We start from the raw sequence: 20,018 nt of genomic DNA, 5'->3' as shown, positions 1-20,018 counted from the left end.
AGTTGCTGCAGGATGGTTGAGGCATTGGTCAGATTGAGATGGTGGTTTCTGCATAGAAATGGGATTCTGGGTCGTGCGTAGGACAGAACATTTATAAAATATGATTGTGGTGTTCTTGTATGATAGTGAATGTGATTGTTACACTTACAGGACGAAGAGACACAATAGTGGAAGCACGCTTGAAGGACCGAAGAGGGAGATGTGCGTGGTTTGGCGGTATGATTGGAGGATTGAAATGGTGCTTTGTGTGGTTGGTGCTTCTGCCAGGCAGAGTGGGTGGTTTGGTGTTAAGTACGTTTGCTGTACAAAGGGTAAGATTGTGAGGTTTAGATTTTTAATGACAGAATGATGTAGTGTTCAGTATGTTTAGCCTAGTGCACGTGGGATGGAGCTTTGGGTTGTACATCTGGGAGCTACACATGCCTGCTTACCTTTGAGTTTGATTTCCTCCACCCTCTGTAGGTCTTCCTGGTTCTCACTCTCCAGCTGCTGGTCACCTTCTCTTTTGTCTGCATTTTCACCTTTGTGGATGGCGTGAAGGTTTATGTTAAGCGCAACCGCTGGACGTACTACGTTTCCTACGCAATCTTCTTCGTCTCACTGATCACCCTGAGCTGCTGCGGGGAATTCCGGCGCAAGCACCCATGGAACCTTGTGGCTCTGGTAGGAAGCAGCAACCTGTGCCCCCCACAATGCCAGAGGTGTATGAAGGCTGTGGCACATGCAGCTCTCCCCTATGACATATTGTCATGAGGAAGAAACATGTTTGGCACATGGTGGAGCACTGCATGGTAGCTAATGCTTTGGTTGTTTACGTGTCTATTGTCCATGCTTCAAACAGACAGGCTGATTGGATCTTCTGCTCTATACATGCTTGGACAGTCCTACACTATGAGGGCTAAAAGAAAGGTGTACAGTGTGAGGTGGGGAAGTCATTGTGTCAGTCAGTCCGGGCCACCCCTATTGTTATTGTTGCTCATCTGTCCCCACTGTGGCCTGATTCTAAATATGCAATATTAGAGGACTAAGGGCGATATATGTACGAAGCATGATACAAATCCCAATTTGTGATTCAGTAACTTGTTACCTAATCACAATTTGGGTTTTGTAATTCAATATTTAAAAGGGCCGTGTTGAGGGCGTCCCTTCCTCATACTGAATCAGAAAGGAATGCATGTAGGTTTTGTGACCGAAATGCGGTTGCAAAACATGTGCAATTTAGTGTCAATTGAAAGTTGGTGGTAACTCATTCCCAAAGGGGAAGGTGTCCTCAACGTACCCATTCCCCTTTGAGAATGGTTGGCAAAATAAGAGCTGACATTGGTCCCTTTGAGGAAAACGGGCTGCATTTAAAGGAGAAAAAAAAGATTGCTTTATTTAAAAATAGTCAGAGAAATGATGACCTGCTGACCCCAGAAGGCCACCTTCCCTGATAAGGCTGCGATTCCTAATGCAGCGCAAACTGCAGCCTACTTCATTAATATTCAGGAGGTAGGTCTATTTGCCACCCTCGAGGAATCGCAAATGAAACTCAAAAGAGTTTCTTACATTAGAATTTGTGATTTCTAAATTGCGATTCGCAGGAAATCACAATTAGGAAATCGCTATTCCTAATCTTCGAACATGTAGATCCAGATGTGCAGTGCAGTGGAGGGCGTCAGTGCACGAGTCGGTCCCGGTAGCCTCTGTTTTATCTTCTGCTCCTTTGTTCCCAATGTGGCCTCATTATCAGCTTGTATTATCAGAGTACTAGGTGCCAGATGTACGTAGCTTTGGGTTTGCGAATTTTAGCTATTAGTTAATTGCAAGCAGTTATGTAGAACAGTGTGTTTTACACTGTTTGTGATTCCCAGCAGGTTGCATTGACCTACCTCATTAATATTCATGAGGTAGGTTGCAATTTGCGACCCACTGGAAATCGACAAAAACACAGAGATGGTGACCTGCTGGGGACGGCAGACCACCATGTCTGTGTTTGCTTTTAAATAAAGTATGTGTTTTTTTTAAAGTTTTTTTTTTTTTTTCAAAATGCTGCCCGTTTTCCTTAAAGGAAAACATGCATTTCAAAAACAAAAATGAAAACTTTTCTTTTCATTTTTGTGATTCCCAGCAGTTTGCATTGACCTACCTCATTAATATTCATGAGGTAGGTTGCAATTTGCGACCCACTGGAAATCGACAAAAACACAGAGATGGTGGCCTGCTGGGGACGGCAGACCACCATGTCTGTGTTTGCTTTTAAATAAAGTATGTTTTTTTTTTTGTTTTTTTAAATACAGCCCGTTTTCCTTAGATGCATTTCAAAAACAAAAATGAAAAGTTTTCTTTTCATTTTTTTTAAGAGTAGGCAGTGGTCTGTGGAGTCACTGTCTGCTCTTAAAATATTTTTGCACCCACATTCACAAAGGGGGAGTGGTCCGTTGGGGACCTCTTCCCATTTGCGAATGGGTTACTGCCAGCATGATGTTGGTGGTAAACTGCAAATGTTTTGCGACCGCATTTTGGTTGCAAAATATTCTTACATCCCCCTGCGAGTCGCCATTAGGAAGGTACTCTATTAACACACCCCTTCCTAATACTAAATTGCAAACCCATTGTGCGATTCAATAATATTTTAGCAAATCGCGAAATGGGGTTTCTACATGGAAGTTTTTTTTTGCGGTCACAAACGCCCAGTTCTGTGAATCCGGCCGTTTACAAGCACATCTCTACTTTCATCTTCCGCTGCTTTGTCCCCAGTGTGGCCTGACTATCTGGTTGTATTAAGGATTCAAGTCAAGGTGTGCAGCACGATGTAGGAGTCAGTCCGTGAGTCAGTCCCGTCCCCAGTGTAGCCTGAGTCTGTACTTGTATTATGAGAGTACAAGATGTAAAGCATTAGGGATGGCATTGTTGTGCGAGTGATTGCTGATAATCCCCTGTTCTCATCTGCTGTTCTCTCTCCCCAGTCTGTCTTGACGCTCAGTTTGTCCTACATGGTCGGCATGATTGCCAGCTTCTACGACACAGACATCGTCATCATGGCTGTAGGGATCACAGCCGTTGTCTGCTTCACCGTCGTCCTCTTCTCTTTACAGGTACGTGTGGAGAATGTGATTGGCGAGTTTGGGAGTGCAGGGACAGTGTGGGCGTCGGAATGCTTGTATGGCTGTGGTATTTCCATAGTGTGAATATAGCCAAAAGGCAGCTAAACAGTGCACATGGTCAAAATAAGATAGTCAGCAAGTGATGGGAAGGGTAGCTGCAAGCAGAACAGGACTATTTCTGCACAATTTACTGATCTGCTGAGAAGTCTCTTCAGCTCTTTCCTAAATTGAAGCAGGGTTTCGGGTAGATATAGGATCCCTTCACTGTGTAGATTGAATGCTTTATTCCTTGTTCCCTTGCGTCATTGGTTAAAACTGGTTTCATAGTATCAGAGTACATAATCAGTTGTGATAATTAATAAGCCATCACAAGTAAACTAAAGCTTGTATCTCCCTATACTGCCAACAAATGTTGCTCCCCTTCTAACTGTCACTTGGGGATTTCTCTAGGCTGAAATGTATTAATTGGTAGATTAATGTACAGAAATAAACTGATTGCTGAGTGGGCACGCATGTCCGAAGCACTGCAACACGTGAAGCACACGGGGGAACTAGGGGCGGTGCAGAGGAGTAAGGTGATACATGTAGTAATCAAAATAATCTAACAGTGGAGTCGATGCCCATGTGCATTATCACCAAAAAGAGGAGTCACTCTACCTCGTGCCTCAAAACACTTCTACGCAGAGAAATAATTTGCACACTTCCGGACCCAACACTAGATGGCAGGAGTATGCAAAGCATTTGAATCTACAGCACAGACAGATGCTTACTGGGTAAGTAACATTTTCCTAAAAATCTATTAGTCATAAAGAGGAGGGGGAAAGTTTACAAAGTGGAAATGTGAGATATAGTAATGGTAATTAGAAAAAAACATGCAGTCATCAGTGTACTCCAATTTGTAAATAGTAAATCAAACTTCCACTGGTTAGTGTGCTCATGGGTGTCATCCTCCACTCATAGGTGATACAAAATCCTACGTAGCATACGTGTCCACTTAAGCACAACTTCAGGTACCGCAAGGAGTCTCCAGTTCCTTCATTTATTTTATCGTAGTTTCATTTAATCTGTCGTTATAACCAGAAAGTTCGGATTTTCACGGATCACTCATTTTATTCGATTTTTTTTTTTTTCCACAATGTGAAAAACGTCCAGGTGTGTAACCACTTCATTCCTTAAATTCAGTCATTAACAGATGGCTTTACAATCCCATGCTCCCCCGATCCCCAATGCATTTCAGGCCTGAGGGGCCTTTGTCAGGGGGAACTTGTTGGGTGCACATTCTCAATTGCTGAGTTAGAGCCAGTGGTGGAGTTCCTATTCTTTGTTAATGCCATTTTTTTATAGAGTTTAGTTGCATGATCCACAGACTCTTACATTGGCGTAATATGACTTCCTGGTTGCTTCCACCTTGACGTTTGTGTACATGGTACTTCCCAAAGAACTGGAATCCTGGTATGTTGGTGGTGATGAACAAAGTGGTCATCCAATGGCAGTCTAGTAACTTCCTTCTAGCTGTTCCAGTAGTGTTCCTGGAGATTGTGCAGGCCCAGCAAGGGGAACCAGTGATGTTCCACCAGGATGGCAGGGATGAAATCAATTTTAAGGCCCTGAATGAAATTGGTATGATTCCGTTAAGGTGGGCCAGTGAGGACTCTGGGAGGCCGTAAAACACTACATTGCCACCCTCCAGATGCAAGAGTATGGGAGCTAGAATAACGCTTCTTAAATATACTTTAGAAGAAGAACAGTTTGACTTTCTTCAGCAGAGAGAGTTGGCACCAAGTTTCTTGGTTTTCTTGGCCATTTGTTTCTTGCAGGTGATGACCAGGGTGAATTCAGGTGAATTGGTTCTCTATGAAAGTTTAGGTTCAACTCCATTCTTTTTGGAGAACACATGGATTTCTGTTTTTCTGTGGTTAGGTTTCAGGTAGGTGCTAAACATCCAGATCTGGATGAGGTTCAGGCAGTGTTTGAGGCATTGCATGTATGGAGCAGCGGATACCTTGAAGTACACTTGTGGGTCGTTGCAGTGTTGGTGAATTCTGATGTTGTTAATAGAATATCATCCCAAGGGGCTCGACATAGAGGCTGAAGAATGAAATGGAACCCTGGAGGGCTCGGCAGGTGACACAAACTTTCTGGGTTCTGGAGCAACATGTGGTCACACTGATGCATGTTGAATCAGTAGGAAAACAAACAGTGGAGGACACTGCCAGTGAATCTCATTTAGGATATCAGGTTGTGGATGAGGATGTGATGGTTGATTGTGTTGGTGGCAGCTGAGTGGCTCAGCAAATATGAGGAAGGGGTCATCTCTATTTGTGGTCAGGAGGGCATTCACTCCAATTTGTAAAGTAGCTGTCTATGCTGGAGTGTGATCTGAAACCAAATTGATCATTATGCAGGAGATAGTTGGTAATTATTTGATATTAGTGTGGTGGGTGACCACTGAGCCAGTAGTTGGTGAGGCGATCATGGTCTAGTGGGAGGATCTGGTCTGTCTCGAGCTTCTGGTAAGATACCTTCAATAAGTGAGGCATTGACGACGATGAGTTGGAGTGAGCTAGGCTCTCCAGAGAGGAATCTGATGAATGACGAAGGTACAGCATCTTCTTGATGGGAGGTACCTTTGAGGAAGTTGAGAGTGCCAATGAGGTCTGTGATAGATGGGTTTGAATGAGGACCGTTAGTAGGTGTTACACTGACTGAGTGTGGGATTGCAGGCTTCCTATTGTCAGTGTGCCCTTGATTTTTCTGTTCTTTTTTCCTATGAAAGTAAGGTTTGACATTTTTCTTATCTGTGGAGTGTGAGATAGGAGTGGTTCAGGCAGGGAGTTGATGCAGTGATTAATCGTCTTGAAGAGCATCCTGTTTCTGTTGCCAGTTACATTAATGGTGTTGACATAGTATTGGCTGTTGTGATGAGTAGTGTGCATGTTGTAGGGAAGGTGTTGGAAAAATGGTCCTCTTGGAAGGGTCACCCCAAACCTTTTGCCTTCATCCTCTTTTTCTGACATTGTTTTTGTTGGTATTAGGACTCTGGGCTCTTCACCAGTGCTAACTAGCTCTAAAGTGCATGTGCTCTCTTTCTAAACCATGGTGACGTTGGCTCATACCCAATGGACCTATTTACTTTTAAGTCCCTAGTAAAGTGCACTACATGTACTCAGGGCCTGTAAATTATATGCTAGTAGTAGTAGCCTGCAGCACTGATTGTGTCACCCACATAAGTAGCCCCTTAACCATGTCTCAGGTCTACTATTGCCAGGTTGCAGTTTCACTGCCAATTCAACGTGGCATTTAAAAGTACTTGCCAAGCCTTAAATTATTGTTTTCTTACATATGTCACCCCTAAGGTGTAGGCCCTAGGTAACCCTTAGGGCAGGGTGCTATGTAGGTAAAAAGCAGGACATGTACTTATGTTTTACATGTCTTGGTAGAGAAAAACTCCCAAAGTAGTTTTTCACTACAGTGAAGTCTCCTCCTGTCATAGGCCAGCATTGGAAATTCCCTTGCACACTTTTAAATGGTAGATTCTGATCTGAGTCCAGTAGACGCCATATTTGGTATGGTTGAAATGGTAGTAAGAAATCCTGCTTACTGGTGAAGTTGGATTTTACATTACTATTTCAGAAAAGTCACTTTTAGGAAGTAGGCCTTTCCCTGCACTTATTGCCATCTGTGATTACAGCCTGTCTCCAATCCATGTCGGGTCTGTGATGGTTGACAGCTCCCCTTGTGCATTCCACCCAGGTAGCCATAAACACAGGACACTCAGTTGCATCTGCATTCATTTGCCTACAGATGGGTTTCCCTGGGCAGGAATGTTGGAGGGGCTCTCACTTACACTTCAAAGATTGGTGGTCTGCCCTAACACAAAGGACTGATAACCTCCAACAGGGCTCCTGGCAGACAGGGCTGAGCCGAAAGGGGAACGTGTGCACTTCAAAACCACTCTTTGAAGTTTCCCCCACTTCAAAGGCACTTTTGGGTATATACAGGGTCAGTGACCCCACTAAATCAGACATATCTGGACCTGCAACTGGACTCTGTCAGAGGGACTGCCTGGACTTCTATGCTGAGAAGGACTGCTCTCCTGTTGCCCTTCTGGCCCCTGAACCTGCTGGAAGGACTCTGCCTTCTTCCACAATTGCTCTCCAAGGGCTTGGATTGAGCTTGTCTCCTGTTCTGAAGTCTAAGGAACACAAAGATTTCACCAAGAGAAGAAAATCCCTGTGCGAAGGAAAATCGACGCCACACCTCCTGAAACGCCGCATCGCCCACCACACAGCTTAAAAATTGCTGCATCGCCTACTGGATCGATGCGTCACCTGCTCCTTCTTATGAGCGCGTCAAGGATTTTGAACATATTGTCCCTGGGTTTCAAAATATCCCTGCATCACAGGGAGGATCTAAGACTGCACTCCAGGAAACGGATGCATCACCTTGCAGCATGGAAAGAAATGACGCATCGTATGTGCTGTGCCGGAAAATCCGACGCATCGCCTTATTTTTCAATGCATCTCCTCCTCCTCAGCCCCCGTGCATAGTTATTTTTGAAGCGTCCCAGGTACTGTGTGTTACAAAGATACAGCCACGGATTGAGATTTGTTTAAATCTTTAAAAAGTTATATATTGATTTGTGCATATTAGATTTTTGTCGTTTTGGTCTTACTTTATTCAGATAAATATTATATATTTTCCTAAACTGGTGTGGAGTACTTTTTGTGGTGCTTTCACTGTGTTACTGCATGAGATATTGCACAAATACTTTACAGGGTGAGGGTGGGCACAGGATAATTTAGGTTGTGTTGTGACTTACCCTGACTAGGATTGTGGTCCCTACTTGGAGAGGGTGCATACCTCTGCCAACTAGAAACCCAATTTCTAACAGGAGGCCGTCATCTGAATGCATTGCAGTAATCAAGACAAGAACTGACTATTGCACTAATAAGTATGAAACAAATGTTAAATGGGAAAAGAGGCAAGACATTACTCAAGGGCTTTAGATTATAAAAACAGACAAACTGCAGGGAATTTTAATATTTGAGGCTTGTTTTTAATGGAATACTATTAATATAGATTTGAACTGCCTATTCTTAGCATGGGTCGCTGTACATATACACGCTGTGCACATTCCTGCTATCTAGTGTTGGGCTTGGACGTTTACTTGTTTTTTTTTTCAAAGAAGTCTGTCAAGTCGCAAGATCCAGTGACTCCTCACAGTGACTCCTCCTCTTTGAGGAAATGTGCATGGTCATTGGCTCCATCTTCAAATTGTTTGTCTCCACCACCGAGCTTGGTTATTCCTGTTGATGCTCACTCTCAACTCAACAGCACTGATGGTACTCAAAAAATGTCTAGCAGTAGGAGCGGCTCACTTGTGAAGACAGGATATTTATGTCTTCCCTCATTTGGAAGATTGGCTGATACAGAGTGCAGACAGAGTTAAATGTGCAAAAGATACACAAGCCAACATCTCCCTGCCCCAACCATGTTGGGCTTCACAATAAATGTGACAGTCACTTCTGGAACAACTCCAGAACCAGCCATACTTGTGGGCTATTCTCAACACTATCACATCCAAGGCCTACCCCAATCCCCAGAGAGTTCTCAATTTCCAGTACCAGCTGACTGAGCTCTTTCAGCTACATCATCCCCTGCCAGTCAGGATGGTAATGAGTCTCCTAGGCATAATGGCCTCTTGCGTAGCCAAGGTACTCCATGCAAGACTGCACATGCACCGCATACAGGACTGCTTAGCGCCACAATGGTTGCAAGTGAAGGGCAGTCTGGAGGATCTAGTGTTGATTCAGTCCACACTTCATTGTTCCCTGCAGTGGTGGAACAGCAACAATCTACTTTGGGGAATGGCTTTCACTGACCCACACCCGCGAGTGACCATTACCACAGATACTGCACTTAACGATTTAGGTTGGGGGTGGAGGGGGCACACATGTTGACAATCACAGTTCAGGGAGTATGGACTTCTCAACAATGAACTTATCACATCAGTTTTCTAGAGCTCCTTGCAATTCAGGTGGCGCTCAAGGCGATCATACATTCACCACAAGGTAGTTCTTACAAAGCAGACAATAGGACAGCGATGTGCTACATACAAAAACAAGGAGACAGGCATTCCCTACTGCCGTCTCAGTTAGCACGGAACATTTGGAAATTGCCAATACAACACCACATTCAACTCCTGGCAGACTATCTCCCAGGAGTAGACGCCAACTTTGTATACCACCTAAGCAGGACGCAGCAACAAGTCCACGAGGGGTAACTCCACCCACAAGTCTTCCCCCGGGGCTTCTAAATTTGGGAACGCCAAATGTAGATCCATTTGCAACAGCATAAAATGCAAAATGCCAACACTTCTTCTCCAGGCATCATCACTCACAGTCACTCAGCAATGCAGTATGGATGAATTGGTCAGGGATATTTGCCTACACTTTTCCCCCTCTTCCTGTACTACCATATGTGGTGAGAAAGCTCAGGCAAACCTCTCTCACCCTCATTCTAGAAGCTCCCACAGGGGCAGGACAACCATAGTACACCATCCTGCGCAAGTTGTCGATGGTCCCTCACAAGAGGCTCCCCAACAGGCAGGACCTTCCCGCACGAAACCACGGGACAGTCTGACATCCATATCCAAAACAGCTCAATCTAGCTATCTGGTTCCTGAAGTGCTAGTGTGTGGGTACCTAAATCTGCCATCAGAATGTATGAACATTCTTAAAGAAGCAAGGTGCCCTACCCTAGAACTTGCTATGTAGCTAAATTGAAAAGATTCAACACATTGACCCTATTAATCCTACAGTACAGTACAGTATTGTGCTACCTACTACATCTGCGAACGTCAGGCTTAGCTTACATATCCATACGTCTTCACCTTGCAGCCATTGCTGCGTATCTACAAAATAGAGAACACTGATCACTCCTAAAAATACCTGTTGTCAAAGCTTTCAGGAAAGGTGTGAAAAGGGTTATACCTCCAAGAGCACAACCTGCTCCAGTATGGAATCTCCATGTGGTACTAACTAGACTCATGGGGCTCCGTTTGAGTCCTTACATTCCTGTCCACTTCAGTACCTTTTGTGGAAAATTGCATTCTTAGTCACAATCACGTCTTTGCAGAGAGTTAGTGAAATACAAAGTGCTCACTTTAGAGGAGCCGTTCTTCTAAATGCATCAGGACAGGTAGGTCCTAAGTCCTAATCCAAAACATTTTCCTAAAGTTCTGTCGTCCTTTCATCTCAATCAAGTCATTGAGCTGCCAGTTTTCCTTCTCAATCCAGGATCAGTAGCTGAAAGGGCACTGTGCACACTAGATGTTAATAAAGAACTACTGTACTGCATTGACAGAACTAAATTATTTAGGAAACCCCAACAACTGTTTGTAGCTTTCTCTAACCACAGGGTCCGCTACATCCAAAGCAGGAATCGCTAGATTGATAATCGGATGCATTCAAACTTGCTATGCCAAAGCCAAAAGGTCCCTGCCAGTGCCCCAGAAGAGCACATTCGACTAGGAAGAAGGGTGCTTCCTCTGCTTTCTTAGGGAACATTCCCATAGCTGACATTTGTAAAGCAGCTACTTGGTCATCTCCACACACATTTACCAAACACTACTGTGTGGGTGTCCTTGCACCCCAACAGACACATAGGATAAGCGGTACTGAAAACTTTATTCCATACATCTGCACACCCAGTGACTAGCCACTGCATGATTAGAACTGCTTGTCAGTCTATGCACAGCATGTACATCCACAGCCGCACATCCTACGAATGGATTATGTTAATTCCCTTGTAAGCATTGATTCGTTGCATGTACTGCTGTAGATTCAAATGCGCCAACCCACCTCCCTGAAGTCATTGGTTGTTCCAGATAATATCCACACATTTAGATATTCTCTTTTCATTCACAATGCATGACCACCACTATAAACACTATCTAGCTCCCCTACACCTATACCCAGTTCTGAAAAAGAATCTGAAAATGAAGCCAATGAAAATGCGCCTTACCTGCAAGAGGAGTTGTCACTGGATCTCGTGACTCGAAAAACTTCTTTGAAGAAAAACAAGTTGTAAACGTCCAAGCCCAGCACCAGATGGTAGGAATGTGCACAGCATAGCATGTGATTCTACAACACTACATGCGACTAATAGATGGTTAGAAGGTAAGTAACAGATACTAAATTGTTAAAATTGTCACTGCCCAGCTCTTATTTCCCCCACCCTGTTGTGTGTTCTGTACTTCTGGAACTAATATGTTTCCAAGTTAGACTTGCTCAGTGCCAGTTACCACATCAATCTCGTCAATAGCATTTCTTCATCTGGGGATGATGAAAAAGGAGGAAAATTGAAGTTGGCAAACAGGATTGGTGAATAAATGCGACTGTGTTTTTATCTCAGTAACAGACGGAGCAGCAGTGTTAGGATTCGAAAGGTGAGAAACATGCAGGTAGATAGAGTATCCACCAGAAAGAGTAACTTGTTCTTATTGACGTTAAATTAGAGAATCATTGCTGGGGCACAGGAGAAGATGACCTATAGATGTGATTGAAGATGTCGAGTGTAGAGCTATTTTCACTGGAAAGAACGATATTGGTGTGGAACTAGGGCAGAGCAGAATGTCTTTATGGGCACTTTTCAGATTCCTTAAACCAGGGAAATACCGAGAAATGGCACTGGTTGAATCTTCACAGACCTGAGAGATACAAAGGGAATGTATTTGAGTCTCAGTTGTACAGAAAGACCAGTCTCATGTCTAGGAAACACAGGTGATTTAAAATGCTGCTGTTTTTGTTTCTAGACTAAGTACGACTTCACCTCGTGCATGGGCGTGATGATGGTCTGCCTGATCGTGCTGCTCGTCTTCTCCATCCTCTGCATCTTCATCCGAAACAAGATCCTGCAGATCGTGTACGCCTCGCTGGGCGCGCTGCTCTTCACTTGTGTGAGTATTTACGTTCGAATGCACAGCCACTAGAAGGACACGTTTCAAGGGGTGACCATGAGCATTCCAAAGGGAAAGATGAAGAACCCTCAACAGGGGAGGGCAGGAACCCAACCGCGCAGTTACTGGGTTCATCTCTGCGAGGCCTTTTTTGGGCGTCTCACGACAGTCGGTGGTCGCGGAGGTATTTCTGTTAGGGTCACTGGTGTTTACCACTCCTGTCTTGAGGGCCGCAGCATCGTTCCATTCAAACTGAATGATCAAGTGCCTCCTTATAGCACGACTCATGATTTTATTTAAACATGTTTATTGGCATTTTTTAAAATGTTATAAAAAAATCAAACAATTGTATTGGAGGATTCCTGTGCCAAGAGCAATACAAATGATATAGCATACACATAATTTTAGGGATCGCTCACTTAGGGGTTTATTGTCCTTAGGGGAGGCATTAACAACTCTACCCCCAACATTGTTCGCGTGATAGTGAGGTTCAGCAGTCAGTCATATAGAAGGTATCGGGACCTGTCACTCAAACAGTACAACACTTGAAATAATCACAAATAACTTGAATATCAAGGAACTAACTTTTCTTTTTTTTTTTAAAGGAATGTATTACAGGTAAGTAAAATAATCTACATTGGAAGTCAGAATTCATATCGAAAAGAATGCCTCAAACTTTCTGGGCCATACTGTGGAAACACCCCCCTCCCCACCCACAAAGTGTTTGTAGTTCCCTAGTGCTAGGCCCTAGATATCAACTTAACACTGGGTCCTATGGTCATTGTTAACCTAATGGAGGGTCTTTGGATGGACTTGGGTAAAGCTGAAAATGGACGTTTTCAGTTTGCGACACAGGTCAGTGGGACAGATGGGTCAGACTGAAAGAAAATAGTATTACAACTTTTGTAAATAATATGTTTGGTCATTAAAATCAACACCAGACATTGCAGGAAACAGCAGACTTCTCAGGAGTGTTGGGAATTAAGGCACCTCCTGACTCTAAGCTGAACCCTGGTAGACCTGTTTCTATAAAGTCCTTCTAGGGAGTCCTAATGGTGGTGCACCTATGTTGGGTGAGGGGTGGGTGACCCATTGTCCAGTCACTGCCCGGTTCAATCCAGAGTCTAGTAGCCACTGTGATGCGGGGGCAGTGTGAGGCTAGTGTGTCTGTTCACACTAGGTTTGCTGTATGTAGAGGATGGTGGGAGGGGGAGGCTGTGTGTTTGGTTATGTTGGGGGGGGGGTGTTTCTCCACCAGTGTCACTCCCTAGGGCAGTGGTTCTTGACCTTTTGACTTCTGTGGACCCCTATTTAATCATTACTGGAGCCAGGGGACTCCCACTGAAATACTTGAACCCGGGGAACCCCACTTAGTCATTATTGGATGCCGGGGACAACGGCCTAAGCATTTTCGGAGATCTGAACTACAAATGTAAAATACAGAAACAGACAATCATCAAACAGATACAGATATGATGAAATATTTTATTTCAGATTTATAATCTACATTTTGATTAAAATGGGAAGGTTGGAACTTTTTCTAAATTCAATTGAGGCCACTCTTTGTCCAAACAAAATTCAGTTTGATGCACTGACACTGCTCTCACATAGCAATCTGAGGATAGTAACTTTATTTTTAGCCTTCAATGTTAAATTCCTTCGCATTTACAGAACCTTTTAAAATTTTACATTTTGTTCCTTTAGTGATATAAACTTTATGAATCTGTTAATGCAAATTATTTAATTTTGCAAGCAGTCGCGGACACCCTGAGTAGACTTGGTGGACTCCCAGGTGTCCCCAGATCACAGGTTAAGAACCACTGCTCTAGGGAGTGTCCTAGTGCTCACATAATGATCCCACCAGTCTGTCCACACACACCACTGCCTAAAAAAAGGCAGGTTTTCAGCAATTGTTTCAAAACAAATCTATGTTCTAGCACACACGAATTGTAGTCGCACGCTTATTCCAGTGCCAAGTGGCCAAATATGTAAGAGAACAGCTGCCACTTCAAAGTTTAAGAATGCGACGTGCCAGGGCCAGGGCAAGGGTGGTGGACCTAAGACCCCTGGTGGGGATGTATAAACTGACTCGACTGCAGAGGTGCCGAGGGCCACCTGGTACAGAGCTCTGTGAACATGGCAAGAATGGCAGACATTGCAGGGACTTGAGAAGTCTAGGAGGTAGGCAGCAAACCAGTCTGACGGATGCATTTTGGATGGTTTGACTACTTAACAGGAGGAAGTTATTAATGCCCACCTCCGGAGCATTACCGTAATCCGGGTGACTGGGGCCTGCGTGACCGTCTTCCTGCAGTGTAAGGGGATCCAGAGCATACATGGGACCCCGGAGCAGGTTCCACAGACCTCCGAGGTCTGTGCTTTCCCGCTGATCGAGCTGTCTCTCAGGATGCCCAGATTTCTTTCCTCCTTTTTCGGAGTTGGGATGATAACGAGCTAAACTAGTCACCACGCGTCCATCCATAAACTGCTGGCCTTGCCAGACAGGAGAATCTCAGTCTTCTCCCTAGTAACTTTGAGCCAATTCTGTTTCGTCCGGAGAGCCACGGACCTCAGACACTCACAGCAGCGGCGTTATCGGTGTTGTAGGTCACTAGATGAGTGGCCTCTACATACGATTAAACCTCACAGGCGTACTCAGAGACAACAGCAGCTAGTGGGGCCAATAATCTATTAAAGCGGGGGCAGCTAAGGGAGAATCCCCGAGGTGCCCCAAGGGGAACAGTGGTCGAGTTAGATGTAGAAGGCGGGAGATGTAGTGCCCGAGTTCTGTGTGACAGAAACGAGATGAACCAGGCTAAAGTTTGGAAAAGTCCCCTATGTCATGCAATCTTCTGATCAAGGTTGCAAGGGAGACGTATCGAAGGCTGCTGAGCGAGCAAGTAGGAGGAGGGCTGCTGGTTTGCCCTCATCCAAACTCATCCCATTTCTATGTATTCTTTGCCAGGAGATCAGTTTCAGTGCTGTGCTCTGCCCGGACACCAGACTGCGAGGGGTTCAGTATCTCATTTCCTCCAGATAAAGAGACAGCTGTTAAATACTGAATTGTTCCAGTACCTTGGCTAGGACAGGAAGATGAGAAATAGGGTGATAGTCAAGTGGTTCGCTGGATCAGTGGAGCATTTCTGCATTAGAGTACCTTATCTGTTGTTGTAAGAAAAAATTAAATGGATCCGCTGAGTGGAAGCAGTGCAAAGATGGCTAGGAAGAAATGATATGGAGTGAAGAGGGGTCCTCCTGAGTGTATCTGGTAATGGCAGTGACTGGGGAATGCCAGTATCTTATCCTCCTCCTGTTCTTATGCCTGGCCAATCAGCGAAGGCTGCAGGCTTTAAATGTCCAGGTGTTCCTTCTGTCCTGGAGTAAGAGCCAACCTTTACGTCTCCCGTGCTCTGCGCTCCATCCTGCGATCGGTTTAGCTCGGGTCTGGCGGCTGTGGAATTGCTCGGTCGTGAAGGCTATTTCACATGGGGATGTTGAAGGGTAAATGGACAGGGAAACCCCACTGTCTCACAGGGGAACGGGCTGGCACTCTTTTCTACCTAGCATGGGGAAAATGTGGAGGCGCGGGCTGTATGGCCAAAAGGACAACACCAGCACTAGGTAACGTCAAGGAAGCCACCATCTTGTGTAGCACAGACGTGAAGTTCAGTGGACTTCAGCAATCACCAGTCCACTGACCCACAGGAGCCACCTTCCCCTCATCTTTAGGAATCACAGTTTGCTGGTGAAGATGTCAGACGTTAACTGGCATCCAGAAAACTGGCCAGTGGTGTGAAGGTCCCTGTCTGCTACCACTGATTGTTATACTCTATCTGGATTTCCTAAAGGACCAAGATTTGTCAAAAGATCAGCAAGTTTCCAGTTCCACAAAAACATGCTGTTTCTTGAAATTGAAAGAAAATGAGTGTTTTTTTTCCTCACAGGTCCAAGCAGTCCACACAGTAGTGATATCTAACGTGACTACCCAAAGGGGGTCTGGGCTGGTTTTCCAGATTATATTTTCCAGGAGCTGTAAAACCACAGCAGCACCTTCATCATGAGAACTCCAAAAATAGTGTGACTATGTTACTCCAGTTGTGATTCAAGATATGATGTATCATGCATAAAGCTGAGACTGGCCCTACCTTCGAGGAGGAAAGCCTGTGCTTGAGTCCAATAAAAAGAAATAGAAAAGTGGGAAGTGTTTCTTAGGTCTTGGTTTTGACAAATTGACTCATTGCTAACAATAAACAGAGTAGATGTTCAGCCACAACCCTGCCACTGGTTTGAGACTTTTTCAATCATATCTTGTCTCAGCCAAGTGGAGAAATCATCCCTCACCCAATTGTCTCTACAAAATATGGGCAAACAGGATACCTGCATGGAGCTATACCTCCCACCCACACCACTTACCCCAGGGCACTTCTTTGTGGTATAACAGACAAACCTTAACTCCTTGGAGGCGGTTTAAGAAATAAAGTCTTAGTCTTGTCAATTTTTGTTTAAAATCCACTTTATCATGAACTCCATAAATCAGATCCATTTTCATTCTTGTAGTTAATTGAAATACTTTCCATTTGTCTTCTTGGTTGCAACGCCCAACACGTGTTTCCTGGAGAAGCTGCTTTCTCAAGACTGTTAATAGATCATATAGAATAGTTAGTGCATAGACACACCAATAATGAAGTTAAAACGTCACAACTACAACACCATAGTCTCAAAAAAGTTATCACTCTTTTACGTTTGATAGAAAGTGTTTAGTAGAACAACATTTAACACATATTATGGATATCCCCAGTACATCAGAAAATGTGTCTAACAGAATAAATTACATATTTGTAATTTGCCCCCACCGCGAGTGCACTTCATGGTCCTATTCATTTTTAGACGCCTGTAGAAATAGGTCTTCCTAGTACATAAAACATCAGTATAAACCCTTTGTAAGTAAATAGCCTCTTGTAATTGATGTGTTAAGTATGGTTATGTCTGGCCGCATCGTGGTGATTAAGATGTTCAAATAATTACAATTGTCTTACCGAAACATCACCACTTTATTCTTGTGCTCTCACCTGTCTAATAACTATCAGATCAAAAGAATTTCTCACCTATCCAGTAACTATGAGAGCAAAAGAACCCGCCTAGAAAATCCCACCAAAATGCAAGGACATTGTACTTGGTATCAGCTCCACACTCGCTTACTGTGGTAGTTCATCTTCATGGTTGTAATTGATTTCTACAACCCCCTGCATTGATTGTTCAGCTACTCCCACCACAGCGATCTGATGTGCCTCTGACCTTTCCATTTGATTTAGAGTCATACAATACCCATCTAAAAAAAAATTGGATCTGCGCCTACAACTTAAGTCCATGATACTTTTGGTTTTTGTGCAGACCTACGGGTCCCATTCAGTTTCTTCTGTCCTGGATATGGTCTCATGGTTTTGATCCGCTAGGAGACCATAACATCAGCTCCCCCCCCCCCCAACATCAGCCTTTACAATTTCGATAAAAATACCACATGTACTCTCAGCATAGAATCTCTCATATTTGTTTGAGTTGTTCTCAGTAATGCAAAGCCTGTTGGCTGCATCACTCATGGAAATACATTACGACCTTGCTGTGTGACAAATGCAGGAAAGTGTATTCAAATGTTTGATAATATTTGTGATTTTTCTACTGAGAAAACATCATTGAAAAAACTGCTAGTGGTTTTTATTTAATCATGTTATTGGGTTTCAAGGATTGTACACTTACATTATTAATATATAAACATATATATTTTTTTATTATTATTTTCCTCTTATTGGATAAATCTGACCAATCATCTAATGTGTGTTTGGAACGTTTTCTGAAATAATTCCTTCAAGAGTTTTAGCGCTGCATGCATTAGCACATTAAAACCAGACTGCTTGGCTTTGTCAGGGCTTGTGCTTTGTTTAGCCGACTTAAGCCTGAAATGCGTAGCCACATGATGTCTTAGTTATAGACTGTGATCACAAATACTTTTCAAACTTTAATACTATTTTTATGGTTTATTTAGAGACAAATGCAGTGTTTTTTTTGTGCTCTTAGGATCTTTGGGAGTAGAAAATATGTGCTTTACAAAGGATTCCCACAAGAGAATGGATTGTTGATGGGGGTATTTTTTTGTTGGCCAGCCCTTCTTCTCCACGATGGTTTGCTGATAGAGGAGTTGGGAATGATATGCGGACACTGTTGATTGCTGTGGCTCGCTGGCAATGGTGTTTGAGAATGCTTTGCTGACAGTGGATTGGTTTTGCTCCTCGGAAATGATTTAGTGACCATGCTGATGCTTGTTTCATCAGTTTCGCCTTCAGACACTGACTTGCCTCTGTGTACGTGTGGGTGCTTCTTTATATTTGGGTTTCTCCTACCAGAACGCTAAAGCTGTCAGGTTGCGAATGACCTTTTTTGGGCTTACCAAAATCGTACAGTGAGCTTACAGTCTGCCCATTGTTGCTATTAGTTGAGTTTGTCACTAGCATTTGCTTGCTTATTAAAGAGCTTGCATCCCTCTTATTGTGCTTGCCACTCCCATGGAGGCCTCTTTACCATCCTTTTGATTGGCTAACTTGTATCCTTCTACTGCGCACTTTTATTGAACACCTTTTTATTCTGTTAGGCGCTCATGAGAGTGCCTGTGTTTTTCAGTTGTCTTCCTCATGTGTTTGCGCCCACCAAATGCCCATCCTCCACACTGTGTTGCTAGTCTTTCATGTGCAGCTGTCTCCCTCTAGTATGTGCTTCTTCCCTGCCAAACTTCCCTGTCTCTACGTGCTCTGTGTTGCTCTTCTCCTAGTGTATTGCGCTCTCTCTCTCTCTCTCTCTCTCTCTCTCTCTCTCTCTCTCTCTCTCTCTCTCTCTCTCTCGATTCTTCTCCTACCCCAGTGTTGCTTTTTTTTTGTGTGCTGCTTTTCCCCTCCTCCGCCCACCCAGGACCCCGACCTGCCCCACTATTGCTTTCCCCCAATGTCCGGCGGTCTTAGTTTTTTTTTTGGAGTATCTGGCAGCAAATTTCTGATCCTGGTCTTCGTTACTGTGAGAAATTGGGTTGTTGGTTGACTGAGATGTGAGCCCTGGTCAAGCAGCAACCACAGTTCTTGTCAGGGTAAGGCACAAGCAAAAACCAAATTAATCTGGGCTTACCCTCTGGCAGCTTGGCACAGAGCAGTCAGGTTTAACTTGAATGCAATGTGTAAAGTATTTGTGCAACACTTCAAACAGTAAAAGCACCACACAAAAAGGGATCCCACACCAGGTTAGGAAAATAGAACTTCATTTAATAAATACAAGAAGACCAAAGACCAATATCCAATAAGTAGAACTTGAGTAATGACTTTAAAAAAAAAAAATACTGTAAAATAGCGCTTAGAAGCAAAACGCGCCGACAGAAGATATCAGGTCATGCCAGACCAAGACAAAGTCAAAAGTTCAGGTCGACCGCGATGGAGCACAGGCCGGCTACAAGGTACCCAGCTAGGCCTCTGAACCAAAGTACCTGAAGTCCTGGTTGCAGAGTGTTGCATCGATTCTGAACCATGCAGTAGAGGTGATGCTGCTGTTCTGCTTCATGCAACAGCTGTGATGTTTCGGATCCGAGATGTGGCGAGGCTGTGTTGCGAGTTCCTGCTGCATCAGTGTTGAGGCTCCAGGCACCAGGGCTTGCGATGTGAAGACCGGTGTTAAGGATGCATAGTGCAGTCGAGGCAATGCATTGGTTCTGATGAGCGCAGAGGCTGCAATGCAGACTTTCGTCGTCAAGGCTACCTTCAACAGAGATGCGAGAATATTGCACCAGGAAAAGCATCACAATCTGAGTTCCCAAGGCAATGAGCCAGTCCCAAGATGTGAGATGCAGTGACGATGCAAGTCTGGTTCCGTTGGTTCCAACTCATGAAGTAGAGGCCATGCGTTGGTTCTGTTCCTCACAACACCAGCGATGCCTTGAT

The 20,018-nt window shown here is 44.1% G+C and overlaps 1 protein-coding gene across 2 annotated transcripts in view; it reads left to right on the top strand.

Moving 5' to 3' along the window:
- The window catches only part of GRINA (glutamate ionotropic receptor NMDA type subunit associated protein 1), a 162,104-nt gene that overhangs the window by 134,052 nt on the left and 8,034 nt on the right, over window positions 1–20,018 (top strand). For both annotated transcript variants that reach the window (XM_069221158.1, XM_069221159.1), the window contains exons 4-6: window positions 463–663; window positions 2,949–3,077; window positions 11,905–12,048. In XM_069221158.1, coding sequence (XP_069077259.1) covers window positions 463–663; window positions 2,949–3,077; window positions 11,905–12,048 — 474 coding nt within the window. The remainder of the gene's footprint in view (window positions 1–462; window positions 664–2,948; window positions 3,078–11,904; window positions 12,049–20,018) is intronic.

This window comes from Pleurodeles waltl, chromosome 2_2 (genome assembly GCF_031143425.1).
Source record: "Pleurodeles waltl isolate 20211129_DDA chromosome 2_2, aPleWal1.hap1.20221129, whole genome shotgun sequence".
Taxonomy (NCBI): domain Eukaryota; kingdom Metazoa; phylum Chordata; class Amphibia; order Caudata; family Salamandridae; genus Pleurodeles; species Pleurodeles waltl.
This window is presented reverse-complemented; position numbering and strand designations above follow the sequence as displayed.